Below are 17,212 nucleotides of genomic sequence, written 5' to 3'. Positions count from 1 at the left end.
CGTGCTATGATTGGCTGAATCGGCCTACCTGTTCAAGTAGAGCTCATGCATTATGGCTGGCAACTCGTGATACTTGTTTACATTTTGAAATTGGATAATATACACGTTTTGGAGCATCGTTTTGTTTTCGTTTCACTTCGAAGGGAAAGTCCTTCTATTTAAGTAACTGTAGCTGGAAATTGGAGAAGGGTAATCGAAGATTCGCTAGATTTTTCCCAGCCAAAAGTCGAGCTCTGTGCAACAACGAACAGCGTATAAAGTTACATCTCTGAACTGAGTCGACGCTGAAGTTGGGTTTGCTTGTGGTTTTGCTTTATTGTATTTTGGTTTTCAGCGAGGAACGAGGTTACTTAAAAGCTCAGGTAAAACTAATTGTCCCATTGGGGATTATTTCGTATGTTAAACATCAGGCATTGTGTAGTGTTTTGTCTGAGAGTCTGTGAAACTGAAACACCTGTATGTATAATTATATCGTAGAAACTAGCATTTGTAAGGATTCGAGTTTGTAGGCCAGTCAGCTTGTTTTGCAGTGTGTTTTTATTAAATAGAAAGTCAGCTTTGCGCATATCAAAGGAATTCGATAAACCTATAAAGTGATGTGCGAAGGCCCGGACAGGATGACTTTCTCGTTGCCTATTCTCATTGATCTGTCATACTTTATTACGTTTATAGCACATTGTCAAACGCCTTGGAAACGCGCTAAATCTTTATTATTTTTTTGCAGAATTTTTAAAAGCTGCCTTAGTTTTCAAGGAAACCGCGGCTTTGGTTAATTGGTCGCTAGTTGTAATCTGATTTCGTTCCAATTCGAGTTTGTTTTGGCAACTAGAGAAGCATGTTTTGAATGTTCCCACTTTAAAGTATTTCCTATCACAATGGTTTTTAAGCAAGAATCGTGTAAATCGATGACTTCCAATGCAAGGATGAACTGCACAAATATACGGCCTTGAGAGAAATCTGATGTGTTAAAGCACTTTCAAGGAAGGAATTGGTTTTTATATAAAAGTGGTTTTATACGACTTTTGTGAGTTTGGCAGTATTCGTATATTGGCATCCAACTCCTTGAAATTTTGGCTTGAAATTTATCTGTGTATAGATACCAAATTTGAAGAGGCAAAGAGCTTGATATAATATAGTGTATATATTGTATATATATATATATACGCATACCAGTCTGGGATATTTCTGTGGAGAGTTTATGTACAGCTGTTTGTATGAATAGCATTTAGGTTGCATATATATTGTATATGCAAAACTTTTGTGTGATCGTGTAACTACAAGTTCAAAAGGCTTTACAAAATATTCAAGAAAAGTGTCTCTAAAGTGTGCCTGTGTAAGAAAGGCAATTTGGTAGCCCTAATTGACAGCTGTGGTAGTATTCTTGGACTTTAATTGCTCAATTATTCAACCGTTAACTAGTGGGCCTTTTGTGTGACACAAGATTTAAAGGCAATACTTATATTGAACTTACTGATCATCATATGAGGATATAATGATGGAGAGATGAAATATTTGAGAAGTCCAAGCTACTCTGTCGAAAAGTTTCAGAAATCGGTAAGATCAAGTAATTGTATTTGTTTGTCTGAAATTTAGTGCAGTGTTGCAAAATTTAAGTCAGATATGGATTATTGTATGATAAAATTGCGTGGTTTGCAGCTGAAAGCTCAAAATTTCAAGTAAAGGCCCCAGACAATTCTATTACAATTCTTTTTCCTGTACAAACAACATGAGCAAACACGCTTGTTTGCCATTAGAGGGATTAAAAAAATACCAAGCAGGTGGATCCAGTTACATAACTGGTTTTACAAGTGCTGCCAAATAAAATGTAGTTCTCTTTCACCAAAGTGAACCTGTCTGGTGTCAGATGGAGTAGAAAACTGCAGTAGACAGCCAATATGTGCTATCTTTTAGTATGTGTCATTGTGTTAGAGGAAGTGCATTGAAAATTTGTCAATACAATTTTTTATCTTACTTTACTGTTAATTATTGAAATGAGGCAAAGAAAATAGTGTATGTAAAGCTTGTTCTGAAACTGAAGTTAAAAAAAAACTTCAGAAGCTTGCTCAGTTTATGGGAATTCTTTTTTCTTCAACATAATATATGTATAAGAAGGATGTCACCCTTTTTTTGTAATTTCACTCTTCCCAAGTGTGACTATTGTGTTGTTAGTCGGGTTAGAACCAAGTTGATAGATCCCGTCTGCTATGAGATTTGAACCTGTGACCTTTGTGGCTCTTGTCCACAGCCGCTGTTCTTAGAATTTCATGTCTGTTTTTGTTTATAGGAAAGCTCAAATAGTTCAGCACGAAGTGGTATCGAAGAGCAAATGGCGAAAATGAAAAAGATGATAAGGTCTCCAATGAGCAAGCGAAAGCATGAGGGTGAGTCATTTTGCTGATTTATTTGGAAATTTTTCTTCGCTCTTACCACTTCAAAATGAATCGATAATTTTCAGGTGGGTCCAAGCAGTGAGAACAAGGCCGAAAACTAGACTAAATAGAAATGAAAAGCCTATATTAGGGTCAATTTTAGCCACCTGCGGTAATATTGGTCCATGTTTCATGAAACATGAATATTAATGTTTATAAATTTCCTCTGATTTCGATTTTACAAGGTAATACGGCTCTTAATCCACCGAAGACATTTGGCGTTGCGCTTGATGAATTGTTACAGAGAAATTCAGAGAACAGTGAAATACCTTATGTGCTGGAGAGAATCACTGAATACATTGTTTGTTATGGTAAGTTGTCCTAATGATCCTTGTAGTGTAAATAGATCAATCATCCTGAGGGGCTTAGCAAATTTGATCTGCTGCAGAACACATCAGGTCGTAATGATTTTTTAATTATTTTTAAGCCATGTTATACCTCTTGAAGACTCCAGCACTGTTCAAACTAACATTCTATAATATCCAACTATCATTTTTTTGTACAGGAATGAAACAAGAGGGAATATTTCGTGTCAATGGAAATGCAAAAGTTATGGAGAAATTGAAGTCGGACTTTGATAAAGGTAGGTTTCATGCATAGTACACTTTCTTTCATGCCTCAAGAATGTAATTTAGTTCATCTGTTAGTTTAAATTTGCCTTGAAAATTAAGGGCTGTATTCTCACACCCATGTTCCTGGTTTGACATATTCAGGAGAATGTTGGAACACAAAATAATGTCTTTTTCATTTTTTTTAAGATGGTGATGCTAATTTAGAAAATAGTGGTGATGTTATGTCTGTTGCAGGACTGATGAAAATGTTTTTGGTATAGTTCCATGATATTTTTTCGTTTGACAGATGTTTACTAGCGAAAGTTGTTAGAACTAAAGCTCAATGCAATAAGTGTTCATATATTTGTTCTGCCTAATGGATTTCGTTTCTATCTATATGAGTTTTCAAAATAATGGTCTAGTTTAAAACAGTTTTGTTTGTCTTACAGAGAGAGCTACCAGAACCATTGATTCCAAATAATTTTATGAAAGCATTCATGCAAGTTCACAAAGGTAAAAGATTGTTGTATCATTGTCAAAACTCTTAGTTATAATCATTGTTTGATGAATCTATAGATTTCTTACCTATTTTGAGCTCAACTATGGCTAAAAGCTAAACAAATTATGTACATTAATTTGTATGCAGTTAAACCAGCCAATTTCATGCCCAGGTGCATACTGCACAGTGGCAGGTATTGAGAGTTGAAGTGCATTGTTTCATAAATTTGAAACTTGATTGATTCTTTTCTCACCAACCATTCAACATAGCAAACTAACCACTGGCTGTTGTGTCAAATTAACAAATTAATTGTCTTTTCTTAGAATATCATTCAGACAAGGATGAATGTTGTGTTCGCATGAGGTACGATTCAGTTTAAAATTTTATCTCTTGCTAGATGATGCATATAATGTATTTGCAATATCATCGGCATGGTGATTCTCTGGTCACACATGTGACAATTTGCTGTTTCTTCAGCCTTCGTATTTTGCATGTAACAAAATAGAATAGCATTGTCACGTGTGTGACCAGAGAATCACCCAGCAATATTCTGATGCTTATATAGAGATTTGGCTGGGAAGTTGCCAGAGCCAAGAAGAAAACTACTGAAGTTTCTTTGCCGTTTTTTGGTTCATATGTCTTTGCATCAGGGTAAGTCATAGATGTGGTGTGTGCTAGCTGGCTTTGGTGATCAGGGTAGTTATGTAAGTACATTTACAGGGTGGTAATAGGTACGTGTATGGGGTACGTGTATGGTTCATAAGTGTACGGAGTATTTGCAACGTAAAATACTCTCAGCACTGAGAACTGCATACTGGTATAGTTCCTGGGATTACTACTGTAGGGTGTCAGTGTATATGTACTATGTGCCAGTGAATTTTGAAGTAACTACATACGTGTATCGAGTTCCAATTGTATTAGAGTTCATTGGTTGTCATACGATAGGACCCCACCTCTCTCCCCTTCCCCCTTTCGACCTCTTCCTCGCGGACCAAAGCAAATATCTTTGTGCTGTGAACTTTTGAGAATCAAAATTTTATGACAGTTTATGTTTGTTTTAGATTCAAACAAGATGAACGCAAACGCTTTAGCGATCGTCTTTTCACCGAATCTATTCAGGTATTTGTCGTGTTTTAACGCGTTCCGAATGCATTTTGGCAAGTAAAAGTCAGTTTTCCATTGTTCAAAGGCTATTACGGTATTCGAGGAATGATTTTACAGTATGTGGTACTGTGCGAATTACAAACGATCAAATTCTATCAATTTGTGAACGTCGTCTTTTTTATTAATATGAAAACCATAAACCACTAAAGAAAATATCGACCAAATAATCAAGATCAAATTTTTTGTGTCCAGATCCTTAAGGCGGTGTTACACTATGCAACTTTCCTTGCGACTTGCGATGCATTTCTAATTTTGAGGGATGTTAATTTGTAAAGAGTGTTCGAAATGCTAAGAAAACGTTAGCAGATCGTAAGAAATGTTTGTATTTGACAACTTTAGATGCCTCAGGAGTAGAATTGCCTTGCAAGTTGCAAGGAAAGTTGCATAGTCTTAAGGTCTGTTCACGCGATCCAATTTTGTTGGATCCAATTCACTTCTGATAGATGTTTAATAGTCTGTTGACTTGCAATGAATATGGGCAGCAAATACACTGAAGCCAATTGAGTATTGCTTTATCGATGATACACTACATCCATTACACGTCAGAGGTGAATTAGACCTTAACACCGCCTTTATTGTGGTCTGCAACGCGCGTCACAGACCGCAATATTGAACTGGACACCTCATCTTCTGGGATATCTCGGGCTATCAATAGTGGCCTGGCGGTTGGTTCAATATCATCTAAAGTGGTTTCGTTTGTTAACTTTGTTTTCCTTATTTACCAGATGCAGTGACGGCATTGAAGGATTCCGGGAGCAATCAGTTACCAACAGTATCGTCTTAATGTTTATCGATAACTACAACATGATTTTTAAGGTGGGAAATATTTCAACGTACAGTAGATACTCCTAAGTTGCATGTAGAAATTGATGCACCGAATGGAATCTAGCGGCTCTTGGAAACAGGAACCACTTGTAGTCGTACTAATATTTTCAAAATCTCCCCTGGTCCGATCTTCAAAATGAAAACTCGAAGTTTCCGTCTGTGTGAATTTTTTACCCTCTACCGCGAGGACTGTTCACTCTAGAGTCAGACAACTGAGACAAGTCTGAAGAAACAGATAAACAGGGAAAAAACGGACGTCTTGCAAACCCTAGACTAATAAAGACTTACTCCTGTATATCTAAGAGCTCGCTCAAACCCTTTCATTAAGTGGAAGACCTTCTCATAACACTTCCATGGCGGTGTTTTCGTTCGAATAACAACTCGATTTTTAGCGTCTAGCCTTGAATTTTTCCATTGATTAAGAAAGGCTTTTAACATTGTTAATTACAATTGGTAATTGGCGATAACAATTTCTATGTCGCAGTGTGAGTCCGTGTGAGTGCGAATGAACTTTTTGAATACAGGCGATAGGCTGGTTTATCTCATAATAATAAAACCACGATGATATTACCTTCATTAGGATAAAGACGAGGAACCGCCATCGCTTGCTAATTTCATTCAAGTACAAGAGGCGAGGTATGATACGAAAATAGCAGGGCGCTAAACATTCCCCATTTCTTTGTTGTGGTATTGTCTCGTGGTACGTTTTTTTCGCATCATTTCTGTGAATCACTACCCACACAGGAAATCAGCACTCAGTCGTCGAGGCTATAGCGTGTATATGCATGCAATATATATGTATATACGTGCGGTGTGGATATGGGAAGTCGCTCCATCTGTTTGTATTTCTTCATTTCTCGTGTAGAGACAGCAGTTTCACCGGTCCTCCAGCGACGCCAATACCTTATGAACAGCATAAGAAATTGAAAGGACGCAGGGACAAGGTAGGGTAATGATGGATATATGAATGTTGAAATAATAACAGTGGCAGGTAACGGATGTGTTTAAGGCGAGTGAGGGCCTTCAAATTTCTCGAAACTTTTTTACTATAGCAGGTTTTCTTAGAAAACACTGTAGGACGTATGAGCGAGTTCTGTTTCGCTCGCGTGTTTTGAAATCTTGGTTTATTTTGATAAAGTATTTCGTGTTATTGTTGTCTAGACATCGTCGCCATCCAACGAGACACAAGAGATGATCAGTCCTTACGCTGAGTACCGTCTAGGCGACGATAATACTCTGGTTATCGGCGATGAACCCAAACTTAAAATCGAGAATCATATTTATGCTTCGGTCAGCAAAACCCAAAGAGAAGCCATACGCAATTCAACAATGTTAGTACCGCTTTCCTTCGTGCTTCATTAAGAAATCAATAACACGTCAGGGGCCAGTTGTTTGAGAGTTGGATAGCGCTATCCACCGGATAGTGATTTTTTCAACCGTTCTAAAAATGCTTGAAAAGCAATAAAATTTCAGCTTTGGAACAAAAACCCTCGATTTAGTGATACTAAGATTTAATCAAAGTTATATCCAACAACGGGCGATTTTAAAGCGATTGAAAAAAAGCACTATCCGGTGGACAGCGCTATACGGCTTTCATACAACCAGCCCCCAGGAATTTTGCTAGTACTATGACTTATTAGCTATATCGCTATAATAAAACGGGAATTTTAAAAAACAGAAATTGAGCAAGCTGGTAGTTTTGAATTCAGAGAGCTTTATATTCAGATTCTTTATATTCGTGGATGTTTGATATGATTAAACTTGCGAGACAAAAAGTGAAATTATGAATTGTGGTTCATATTTTGTATTTATTTCGTACATTATTTTTATAAGTAATTAAGGTCCGTTAACCCGGGCCTTCATCAGTGCAATCGTACTTATCGATTGTCACCATGCAAACGTACAAGAATATTAATATTTTTATAGTTATGATCTTTCTTCGGAAGAGGCAGAACCATACATACGATCAAATTCGCCATGCTGGCAAAAACCAAATGGGTAAGAACTAATCTTTGGCTCAATTCTGGCGCACACCCCAATCTCACCTGGCATAGTTCGCCCATCCGCAGGCTAACCTAAACACTGATCTGCAAAAAATACTGGATAACGCAACCTATTGCGCGCTGGTCCAGAAACAAGATTGTTGTACATACCCCTCAAATGCACAGCTCTTTTAGAGAAGAGCTTGGAGCTATTCTGCCCAAGTCTTTTTTAAATTGCCCGAGTACACCCATACTAACCGTAGCTTCGGGTTTTTTAAACTTAGGGAGGCATCAAGTCCTAAGATGGGAGGATCTTCGCCCAAATCAAGGAAAGAGTAAGTTGTTGAATATCAAGATATTATAATTTTATATAGGGTTCTGTAATTTGGACACAATTTATATTTGCCGTGTGATTTTCTTAACTCACCAGGTTCATGGAGAGAACAATTAAAGAAAGCATCAAAGAACATTTGTTTGGACACAATCTGACATCCACCAGCGAGGTAGGTTCTTCACATGCGAAGCATCCAATGATTTTGGCAAAAATTGCGATTTATTTTGTGCGAATCTGCGACATTCAACAATAAGCCCTCGCGAACTCGTCTCCGACATACACCAAAATGAGGAAACTGACCCCTTGCAGTCCACTCTTGTATTGAACGCTGCCTATTCGATCATTCGTTTCCTTTGTAAAACTTAAGCGCTAAACCCAGGACAATAAGCAGGCGAAGCACTTTTTGAGCACAGTTTAATCAGTTCAGTTCCAGTTCAAGATTATATCAGACACTTTCATATAGTGACATGTAAATATAAATAATATTCAACAAATGAAAGCATTTCACTCCTATTATCATTTGTGCACTTACAGTTCTAGTTTTTCGTTTCCATATAGCTGTTTATAAGTCATTGTTGTCTTCTTTCTCTGAATTACAAAAACGCGAAAACAATATCCCAAACGATCGGGAAATTTGTTTTCAAAGTCCAATATGGATAGTTTTCTGTAATATCGTAGCGGGGTTGATAGATAGGGTTGCTCGTATCATGAAGCCAAACATTCATAATCTAGATAGTGTTATCTTTTAAATGAAAGTTCGTATGGGATTAAACAACACGCGGTTGTTTATAAACAAGAAATGATTTAGATGGAAATTAAATTGGAAAGTTGTCACGCAAGAAATAACTATATGTAAGATTCCTAATAACTTAGCATCAAATGTGGTATAACAACTGCCTAAAATACACAAAACACTTTTCGATGTTTCGACCTGAGGGTCTTCGTCAGGAGAATAAGTATCATACTAACTCCCCTGAGTCCTGGCGAAGGCTCTCAGGTCGAAACATCGAGAAGTGTTTTGTCTATTTTAGACAGTTGTTTTATTGAGCACAGAGAAAAGACCCTGGGTACGAGGTTGATACCACATTTGATTCATGCTAAGTTATTTGAAGACGCTGCCACGCTGCTCCCTGGTTATATAAGATTCCTGATGTTGATTATTCTGTTTATTACCTTAATAGGCCGTTTCAAAGCGCTCAAGTAACATGCTGGGCGCATGACCGTTGCACCATACATCAGAAATCTCCTTAGGCCTGTTTTAAACGTCTCGTTTACTTTGAGCAATGCGGTAAAAACAAAAGATAATCTGCAAAATGTCGCATTCCCTTTTGTTTTAAAGTTCATAATTGAGAACGCAGTCCATAATTAAGAACGTATACGACGATATAAACATTGTTTCCAGCTTAAAAGCAGTTAATTATAAATGTAAAAAACATGTTTTTCAATATTCAATTGTTGTTTTTAATTTCACACATGGCTATGAGTGGTATCAGGCGATACCACGAAATGCATTATTAACTTTGAAACCGCAAACCGTCGTGTAATGCGACTTGTAATTGTAACTTCTTATCGTCGATTACAAGTTTCATTGTTTTTCATCGCGAAACATTGTTACTCGTGTTGTATCAGTTCAACATTCACGAGAATTTCACGGCTTCGCTCTTCGCTTGAGGTTTTTGTCAAGCATAGCAGTGAGAAATGAACGTGTACTACAATTTGTACTCCTAAAAAATAACATGGACGCCAAAATAATATTATATTTCACGATAAATTATCTTGGTTTGTGTCTGAAGTACTTAAAGAAGAAAGGCGGAAAGTCTTAATTGTGTTTTTTTTCTTTTTGGGGTCGTCCAAACACAAACTATGGCAGCTTGTGGTTAAAATAAACTGGCTGGGCATGAGAAAGAATTGAGAATTAATTTCGATTTTGTTTTTAAACGCAGGAGTCCGATAAATTGGATTCGCCGAGTGAAGAAGGTATTTTGTCTATCTGAATAAAATAATAATTATTGTGCATGGAAGTCTGAAAGAAGACATGAATACCGAATAGAATGAAATAGATCAATTATTGTATTAATGACTTATAGTTATTGATAAGTAAAAACAAGTTTGTTGTATATTTAGACAATTAGTCGTTTGTGGAAAAGTAGTTAATTAGGATTTTAGTTAATCGCAATAGGAGATTTTGGTACTTAAAATTTACTGGATAGTTTAAAAATTGTGAACTTGTTTGACACAACCGGTCCCACATAGCCTTACATATCAACTATTGTTATTGCAGCCCCTCCAGTTCCCCCAAAGATCCCCGAGTTGCTTTCGCCTGATGATACAATTACGAGATCTCAAAAACGAAAGAAAAGACGCGGTTCAAAATCCTCTCAGGAAAATGCAAAGATTTTATCCAATAACGAGGGTACGGTTAAGTGTGAAGTATTTATTATTTATAGAAAATATTCTCGAATTTTTACTACCAAAACGGTTGGAAACCCCCCACCTTACAAAATGATCAAATGTTACTTTATCGATTTTAAGTCTTTCTTTATATACATAATTAATTAAATGAAGTTCGTTCCTTGTTTAAACATGCAGGTCCCGCGGATGAAACGGACGGTGTAAAAAGTTCAGAAATACGGTATAAACATAAGTCAGACCAAGAGCCAGACCAGGGTGTGGTCAGGTCGCCAAAACGCCAGCATCGCTCAAGACAAATGGACATGGAGGGCAGACAACCTCTTATGATCAACGTGGTATGTTGACCATTTACATACTAGGCCCAAATTATCGGATTTACCATATTACCCCAGATTACCGTTTTGTTGGCATAGAAAGTCTGTGTGAGATTTTTAATGACAGAGACCTAGAAAATAGGACAATTCTGTGGAACAAAATAGCTTTTTTTACCTTTTTTTACTACTTTTTAAAATCAAATAAGATGTCATAAATAGTGTAGGCGAAGACTTCATGCAGTTGACAACACACAGTTAATCGTGTTTCTTCTGTGTTTGTTGTTCTGTCAATCCTGCAACGTCTTTTAAAACTCAAATTTCTAAATTTGCCTGGCCGGCATCATACAGTTGCGAATGCCCCCTGGAATCATGCTAGTTTTATGAATCAGGCTGGTTACCTCAACTGAAGGGGTATATTCAAAACCTCGGTCTGATATTTCACAGTACAAACCGAACAAGCGATGTCAATAATCAGTTTATTATATGGCTGAACTGCATGAGACATCCGGGATACTGGTCCGGTTACGGAATATACGGACCACGGTCCGGACCGCGCGTCAACCAATCAGAATAGAGGCTTTTGCCATATAATGAATGTTATAGCATTATAATGCGGCGGAAGGTGACATGAGGTATAAATACCGTTGACCTAAACCAGAGTCTTGGAATCTCCCGTTGTCTATTCTTAGGTTGATTACGATTCAGCCGAAGGATTATCTACAAAGAAGGAGAAGTCTTTGAACAACGATTATAACGAGGTGTGAATATCCTGCTGTTAATCTGTCTTTGTCTGTTGGATGATGTATTTACCATTGTTCCTGGGTGTCTGTTTATAATCTCATAGTTTTGATAGTTTGCAGAACAATGTATTTGTTTTGGGGAAGAATGATTGTTCATCATTTGCAAGACAATGTCTCCTCAATCTCTAATGAGATATTTCAAGCGTTCTAGCGTTCGTAGGCTAAGCTCTCTCCCACCACAAGCATCGCCACCCCTCTCCCAATACCCCCTCCTAATGCCCCCCCCCCCTAATCTACTATAGTGAATTTGCTGAAGGGCTGTTTTACGTTTTAGCCAAATGAATTGAAGGATTTGGATTTATCTACGTTGAAGACTTCAGGAGTTCTTTCATGTGTAAGTCTGTCTTTGTATCATAGCCAGAAATTATCATTCGTAGGCAAATAAGATCTGCACGTCTTGCATATTATATGACAAATTTAGACGTCTATATTTGAAAGTGTTTTTTTTTAGTTGACCTTACACAGAGCGCCCCTTCCTCGTCGTAGAAGGCCACCATCGTTTCGCAAAAGGTAGAACTAAAACATTTAAAAAAAAAAAAATTAAATGCGACTCAATTATCACATTGTTTTAAACATTGTTAACCTTCGATTGGTTTTTAGTAAACCGGTTAAGATCGACATGAGAACGGCAGATCCCGAAGTCAAGTCTGATTTGAAGGTAAATTTGAAACCAGCTTTGTGGCGTTGAAATTCATTCCATTAATTTTCTTAACATGTTTTTAATATCTGATTTCAACTTTCGAATACAGCAATTACCAAGAAAACCACCCAGTCCTCCTCCGAGACCCAATTTATCCCCAAGTAACTCGATTTCACCCGCCATGGCATCGAAACTCGAGGTACGTAGATCAGTCTGGGTCATCATGTTTGCTTTTTGCATTTTAGGATATATGATCAGGTTGCAATGATTTTGTGTTGTTTTTTAAGCGTCGAAAACAGGTTCGTGGGATGCCAGAATTGCCACCGAAGAGTGGTATTGAAAGGGATATTGAGGTATTTTTGAAGTAGGAAGTATTTGTTAAATTTTATTGTTCCTCCTTGTCCGGGGAATACACTTTAATCAGTCTTGCATGCCACTTTAAGTATTGTCTTAATCTAATCTAAACTAATCTTAATCTGGAATAGCTTGACAGTGAAGGTGGTAGTTGTCCATCAGACTCACCCACTGGAGACTCTCCCGTCTCAAGCATCAACTTGAAAAGAAGTGTAAGTATCCAGGCTTTCCTACAATACCACGTGCATTCTGATGTGAAGCAAGTGTGCTCTAATGTAACTGGAACGTTGATGATAAAGATGCCTAAAGCAACAATAATTTTCATCTGAAATACTTGACCCCCGTTATCACACTGTATATCAAACTAACTCATTTCGTTGCAGAAATTTTGAGACTATTTTAAAAAGGTATTTTATGTGGCGTTATTCTCTTGTTAAGTTCTTATCTTTATTTAAACAGGAATGCTTACCAATTGTCCCGCCTCTGGAGTTGTATAAACTTAGCGAGCGTACTGAAGGTAGGATATGAAAAAGCCTTTCCACCCAACAAGTTGTCATAAATGTTCACCTCTGATCATAAAACTGGTCAGCTCTTCATAATGAATTCCATTTTTTTATACTCAGACGATCCAATGGTTTCGCCTCGTGAAAGATACGATGGGTGAGAGACTTATACTTTTCCACTTTATTCAAATTCTTGAAACCAAATCTATAAAGCATTGTTATGTGAAATTTTATCTGATTTCTAGTGGTTGTGCTTTCGACGACGCCATGGTTTCTCCTCGCTCAAGAAGAGGCATTTTGGATATTCGTGGGTAAGTTTTCATTAATGGAGGTGATTTGAACCGGATTAACGGCAGTAATACCTTCTGTGGCCCAATTTGGTCATTTGCATTTGGCTACTGCTTTTAACATTATCCTCTTCATGAATGAGGGTGTCAGGGATCCACCCCTGCCTGAAGTAATCACCCACCGCCTCCTTCACGATCAAGTTGCATTCAATCATCTTGATAATTTCCTGTGCAGATTTTCTTCCGAGTGTCCGCCTTCTCCTCCTGCAAAACAAGAAAATCACTTTTGGCTGGACAAGAAGTGAGTTTAAATGATTTCACTAATACGCAATGGCCTTCACGAGGCTGATCGATAACGCTTATTTTTTGTCTTTCCAGGCCAAGTACCTCGCCCAAGGGAGAGTCCTCACTGAAGGAACTATACAAGCGCGCCAAATGTAAGGGTTAAAGTCTTTTCAAGCAAATGGACCACCTTCGAAACACCGCTGTTCCTTGGGTTTGTTCATATACCGCTACTTACAATTCTCTTTGTGTATTTCTTTTTCAGCATTTAAGAAGAAAATTAGAGATTTTGAAGAAAAATTCGAAGACGAAAATGGATACAAGGTTTGGACACAATACTTCTGTGCGACCTCGACTTCAAATTTATTTTCATTCACTGAAATTCGTGTTTAAATATCGTACCTCTTTAGCCAACTCAAGCGCAGGACAAAGCTCCGATTAAGAAATATTTATCTGAACTAAACAGAACGCAACGGTTAATTCAAGGTATTTTGTCTGGACTACTGTCTTTTGCGAATAGCTATGTTGTCGCTGTGTTGACTGATGTTTACATGTACGGAATTCAGCTAAAAACAACCAATCTCCGCAGTGTTTAAGGACATAGTTGAAACACTCGTTTGACTTTTCATTATTGTGTTAATTTTGATAATCACACCCCCCGTTTTTTTGTTTTTTACAGAAATGAAAGAGAAAAGAATACAAGGTTAGATCGTGTTGTGCACATGCGCATTTGCATTCGTGGGTTTCTTTATTCTTTTAATAAAAAATAAATAAATTTAAATGTAGGAGAGCGAACACCAGTAGAAGTCACAACTCAAAGTCCTCCAGCTTCGAAAGGTAATCATATCATCTGTATATATACATGAACTCGTTCAACAACTGAGCTTAATAATGCACTGGAGGCGCAAAGCCGCTGATCTCGTTCATGTTAGGGTTTCTTTGTGGCCGTTCAACTGTTCAGAGCCAGAGAAATTATATGCATGGATTATCATACTCGCGATTACCACTTTTCGATCCCCCTTCGTTTAAAATGTTTTGTAACGGGTGAAATAACTAAATGCATGCCTGAATGATAGCTACGCTTTGCAGGAAACATATTAGACGCATTTTGTTGTTATCTAAATAGACGCAGAACCGCTCCTAACCACAATTCCTGGCACCGTGGAGCAATCTTTGGAGATATCTCTAAGAAAACTGAAAGAGAAGCGGGAGGCGAATAGCCGGCCAGAAAACGTCGATGTAAGTCTGGCATCTTGCAACAGCGCTTTAGTGGAGAGCATAATGGTTGCATTTAGTCACATTTAGAGATCAACAACCCCAACCAAGTACCCCCGCGTGCACGCTGCAGCCACTGATCTCCGTGTTGTAACCGAGTCTTTTTAGTTCTGCTGCGAGATGACTTACATGTTGTGAATTCTTGTATTTTTTAGGACATGAGTCGAGATCAACTTCAAGATGAAAAACTCGCCGTCCAGAAGGCTCTACTACAACATGAAAATACATACGGAAGACCTGTAAGGGAAAATTATGTTAAGCTCTTTGATTTTAATTAGTGTTTACTATAGTTCTGTTAGATAATGTTACTCAAAGGTTCCTTGAAAGACTACTTCGTTCCTTTCTCTACTATTTTTTTATTACCGCAATCCACATTTTTCGTTATTAACTGCCGGGTCCATATCTGTAGTTTGATAGTTTTTCAAGCTTACAACTGCGGCTTCAAGTCTCAAAGACTGATCTATACTGTGTCCTATTTCTCATTTCAGACGACGAAACGAGATAAGGATATCATGAAACCACTCTATGATCGTTACAGAACCATCAAACGAAAGATTACAAATTATAGTCTGGTAAGTGAATCTCACCGTATTGTGGTTTGTTTGTGTCGTGTCCACACTTTGTGGTTCTGTTTGAGTGTCAATTCGATCTTTGGTTGTTTATAGAAAGAATCATCGGACTCACCGCTAGATTTAAAATCGAAAAGTATGACCGACAAAAGGTAAGAGAAATTGCAAATTCATCCATTTTATGTAATTTTACACCTATCTCAATCAGGAATTGATCCAGCGCGGTTTTCTGAAATGGGGTATACTAATTCTCTAACATAATTCTCCCTAATTTGCACCCTTCACTCACCCCATTGACCTAGACTAGGGGTGCACCCCACAACCTCCTCCCATGCATGCAGTTAATCAACCCCAGATCTCATTTATATTTAAATAATTTTACAGGAAAACCTCTCCTGAACGACCTACGGAGCTCGATGTGACCACAGTATCGCAAGGTATCTTTCGAATTGCTAAAAAGTGTAAAATGCTAATAGGTATAATCTTGTTATTATCAAATTTTATTCTGAAACATTTTCAGTTGATACGCTTGGTAGCACAGCATCAGAGACCGTGTCCCGATTGGCAAAATCACTGCCGGCAAGAACGAGCAAGGTTTGTGATCAAAACACAATAAAATTCTGGTATTTCTTTACCGTAGTCATTCGACAGTTGTATTCAACGGAACTTTTTGTGTATTTCAAGAGTCGTAAATGAGTTTTTACCTCGTTGTTACCGTTTCATAAGCTTGACCCTATGCACTTCACTATTCTTTTAAGAATCTTTTCGAAAACGATATGTCACCAGTTTCCCCCTTGTCAATATCCGTTGACGAGTCAGGGAACAGTCCGATCGACGATGACCCGGGGGGTGCGGACGACGTTACGTCTGGTGGGGAACATGCTCTTTTGACTGCTAAAGATTCCGATGCGATATTACACCAAGCTTCAATGTAAGGTTTCCTAAATCACATCATTCCTTGCCTTATTTCTCTTCCGGATATAGTGTCTGACTTCACTTGACACGTGTTCCGTTTCAGAGATGAACTACTAGAACAGCAAGCATCAGCTATAAGACGGAAAAAGAAACTAAGAAAAAGGCTTAAATCTTTTGAAGACAACTTCGCTAAGAAAACTGGCAGGTGAGTGTTTAACTGCGCAGATATTCTGCCAACTACAGGCCGTCATGTATGGCAAACTATAGAGGCTCGTGTGTTTGAAGAACATGCATCTGGGCCTGGCTGTAGCTATCAAGCCCGTTTAGCTTAAACGGTGTATAAGTCAAAATTTAAGTAACACTCTAACATCTCTTGAATGAGTCAACTTGAATATTATTCACTGAGTATGTAGTTGTAATTGTTTTTCGAACTGCAGTTAATTTTCTAACTTCATTTTTGGTTGTCTCGTAGAAAAGTTCAAAGAGAAGACAGAGGCTCTCACGAGGGAGACTATGAAGAATACAAGGTAATGCCATCATGAATATTTCGTTCGTTTCATCATAACACATTACATTACATACACACTGTCGACACAAAAAACAATAGTTGTTTTGAAATTTGCACGTTTCATTCTTTGTTGTCAAACTGAAAATTTTTGACCTCTTCCAGAAAATCAAAGCACGTCTTCGACTTCTGGATGCACTTATTACAAAACAGCAGGGAAACAGTACCATATAATCGCACGGAGAAAAACCTTATACAGAAAGTTTTGAAGTTAGCACATGTGTAATAAATATTGTATAAATATATATAGTTTACCATAGTTTATATAATACTAAGTTCAGCCTCTTGGCATGGCACTGCTGCATGGTTCATTTTTACCCGATTGGGAATAAATGGTTAATTTTACAAATGATTTTCAAAGTTCATATTCACCTTGAGGAATCTGCATCATCCGTAAATCCCTATTTATCTGGTATTTCATTTTGATCTAGCCGCATTAAACCATCGTATTTTATCAAATTTCATCCAAACATATTGTTCAAACTTCAATAAATCTTTGGACTTCACCTATC

The 17,212-nt window shown here is 37.6% G+C and overlaps 1 protein-coding gene across 1 annotated transcript; it reads left to right on the top strand.

Moving 5' to 3' along the window:
- Positions 1 to 48: 48 nt before the first annotated feature.
- LOC114518307 (protein FAM13A-like) lies at positions 49 to 17,202 on the top strand. The gene is made up of 46 exons (XM_028538281.1): positions 49 to 362; positions 725 to 1,554; positions 2,285 to 2,381; positions 2,615 to 2,740; positions 2,935 to 3,012; positions 3,188 to 3,255; positions 3,430 to 3,493; positions 3,803 to 3,842; positions 4,045 to 4,130; positions 4,541 to 4,598; positions 5,369 to 5,459; positions 6,049 to 6,104; positions 6,334 to 6,412; positions 6,630 to 6,799; positions 7,395 to 7,466; positions 7,735 to 7,785; positions 7,881 to 7,953; positions 9,728 to 9,761; positions 10,066 to 10,197; positions 10,374 to 10,531; positions 11,200 to 11,268; positions 11,585 to 11,644; positions 11,762 to 11,820; positions 11,911 to 11,968; positions 12,060 to 12,149; positions 12,238 to 12,303; positions 12,436 to 12,516; positions 12,764 to 12,821; positions 12,928 to 12,964; positions 13,053 to 13,118; positions 13,330 to 13,395; positions 13,473 to 13,531; positions 13,642 to 13,700; positions 13,787 to 13,862; positions 14,056 to 14,079; positions 14,163 to 14,213; positions 14,503 to 14,615; positions 14,807 to 14,890; positions 15,140 to 15,223; positions 15,317 to 15,372; positions 15,605 to 15,657; positions 15,741 to 15,814; positions 15,979 to 16,151; positions 16,239 to 16,340; positions 16,608 to 16,662; positions 16,806 to 17,202. Exons 2-46 carry the CDS (start codon positions 1,504 to 1,506, stop codon positions 16,872 to 16,874), a joined length of 3,426 nt encoding a protein of 1,141 aa, XP_028394082.1. The 5' UTR covers positions 49 to 362; positions 725 to 1,503; the 3' UTR covers positions 16,875 to 17,202.
- The last annotated feature ends 10 nt before the right edge of the window (positions 17,203 to 17,212 follow it).

This window comes from Dendronephthya gigantea, unplaced genomic scaffold (assembly GCF_004324835.1).
Source record: "Dendronephthya gigantea isolate DGI-Jeju-01 unplaced genomic scaffold, DenGig_1.0 000010F, whole genome shotgun sequence".
In the NCBI taxonomy this organism is placed as follows: Eukaryota; Metazoa; Cnidaria; class Anthozoa; order Malacalcyonacea; family Nephtheidae; genus Dendronephthya; species Dendronephthya gigantea.
The sequence above is the reverse complement of the archived record's forward strand: the minus strand, read 5'-3'. Positions and strand labels throughout refer to the sequence as shown.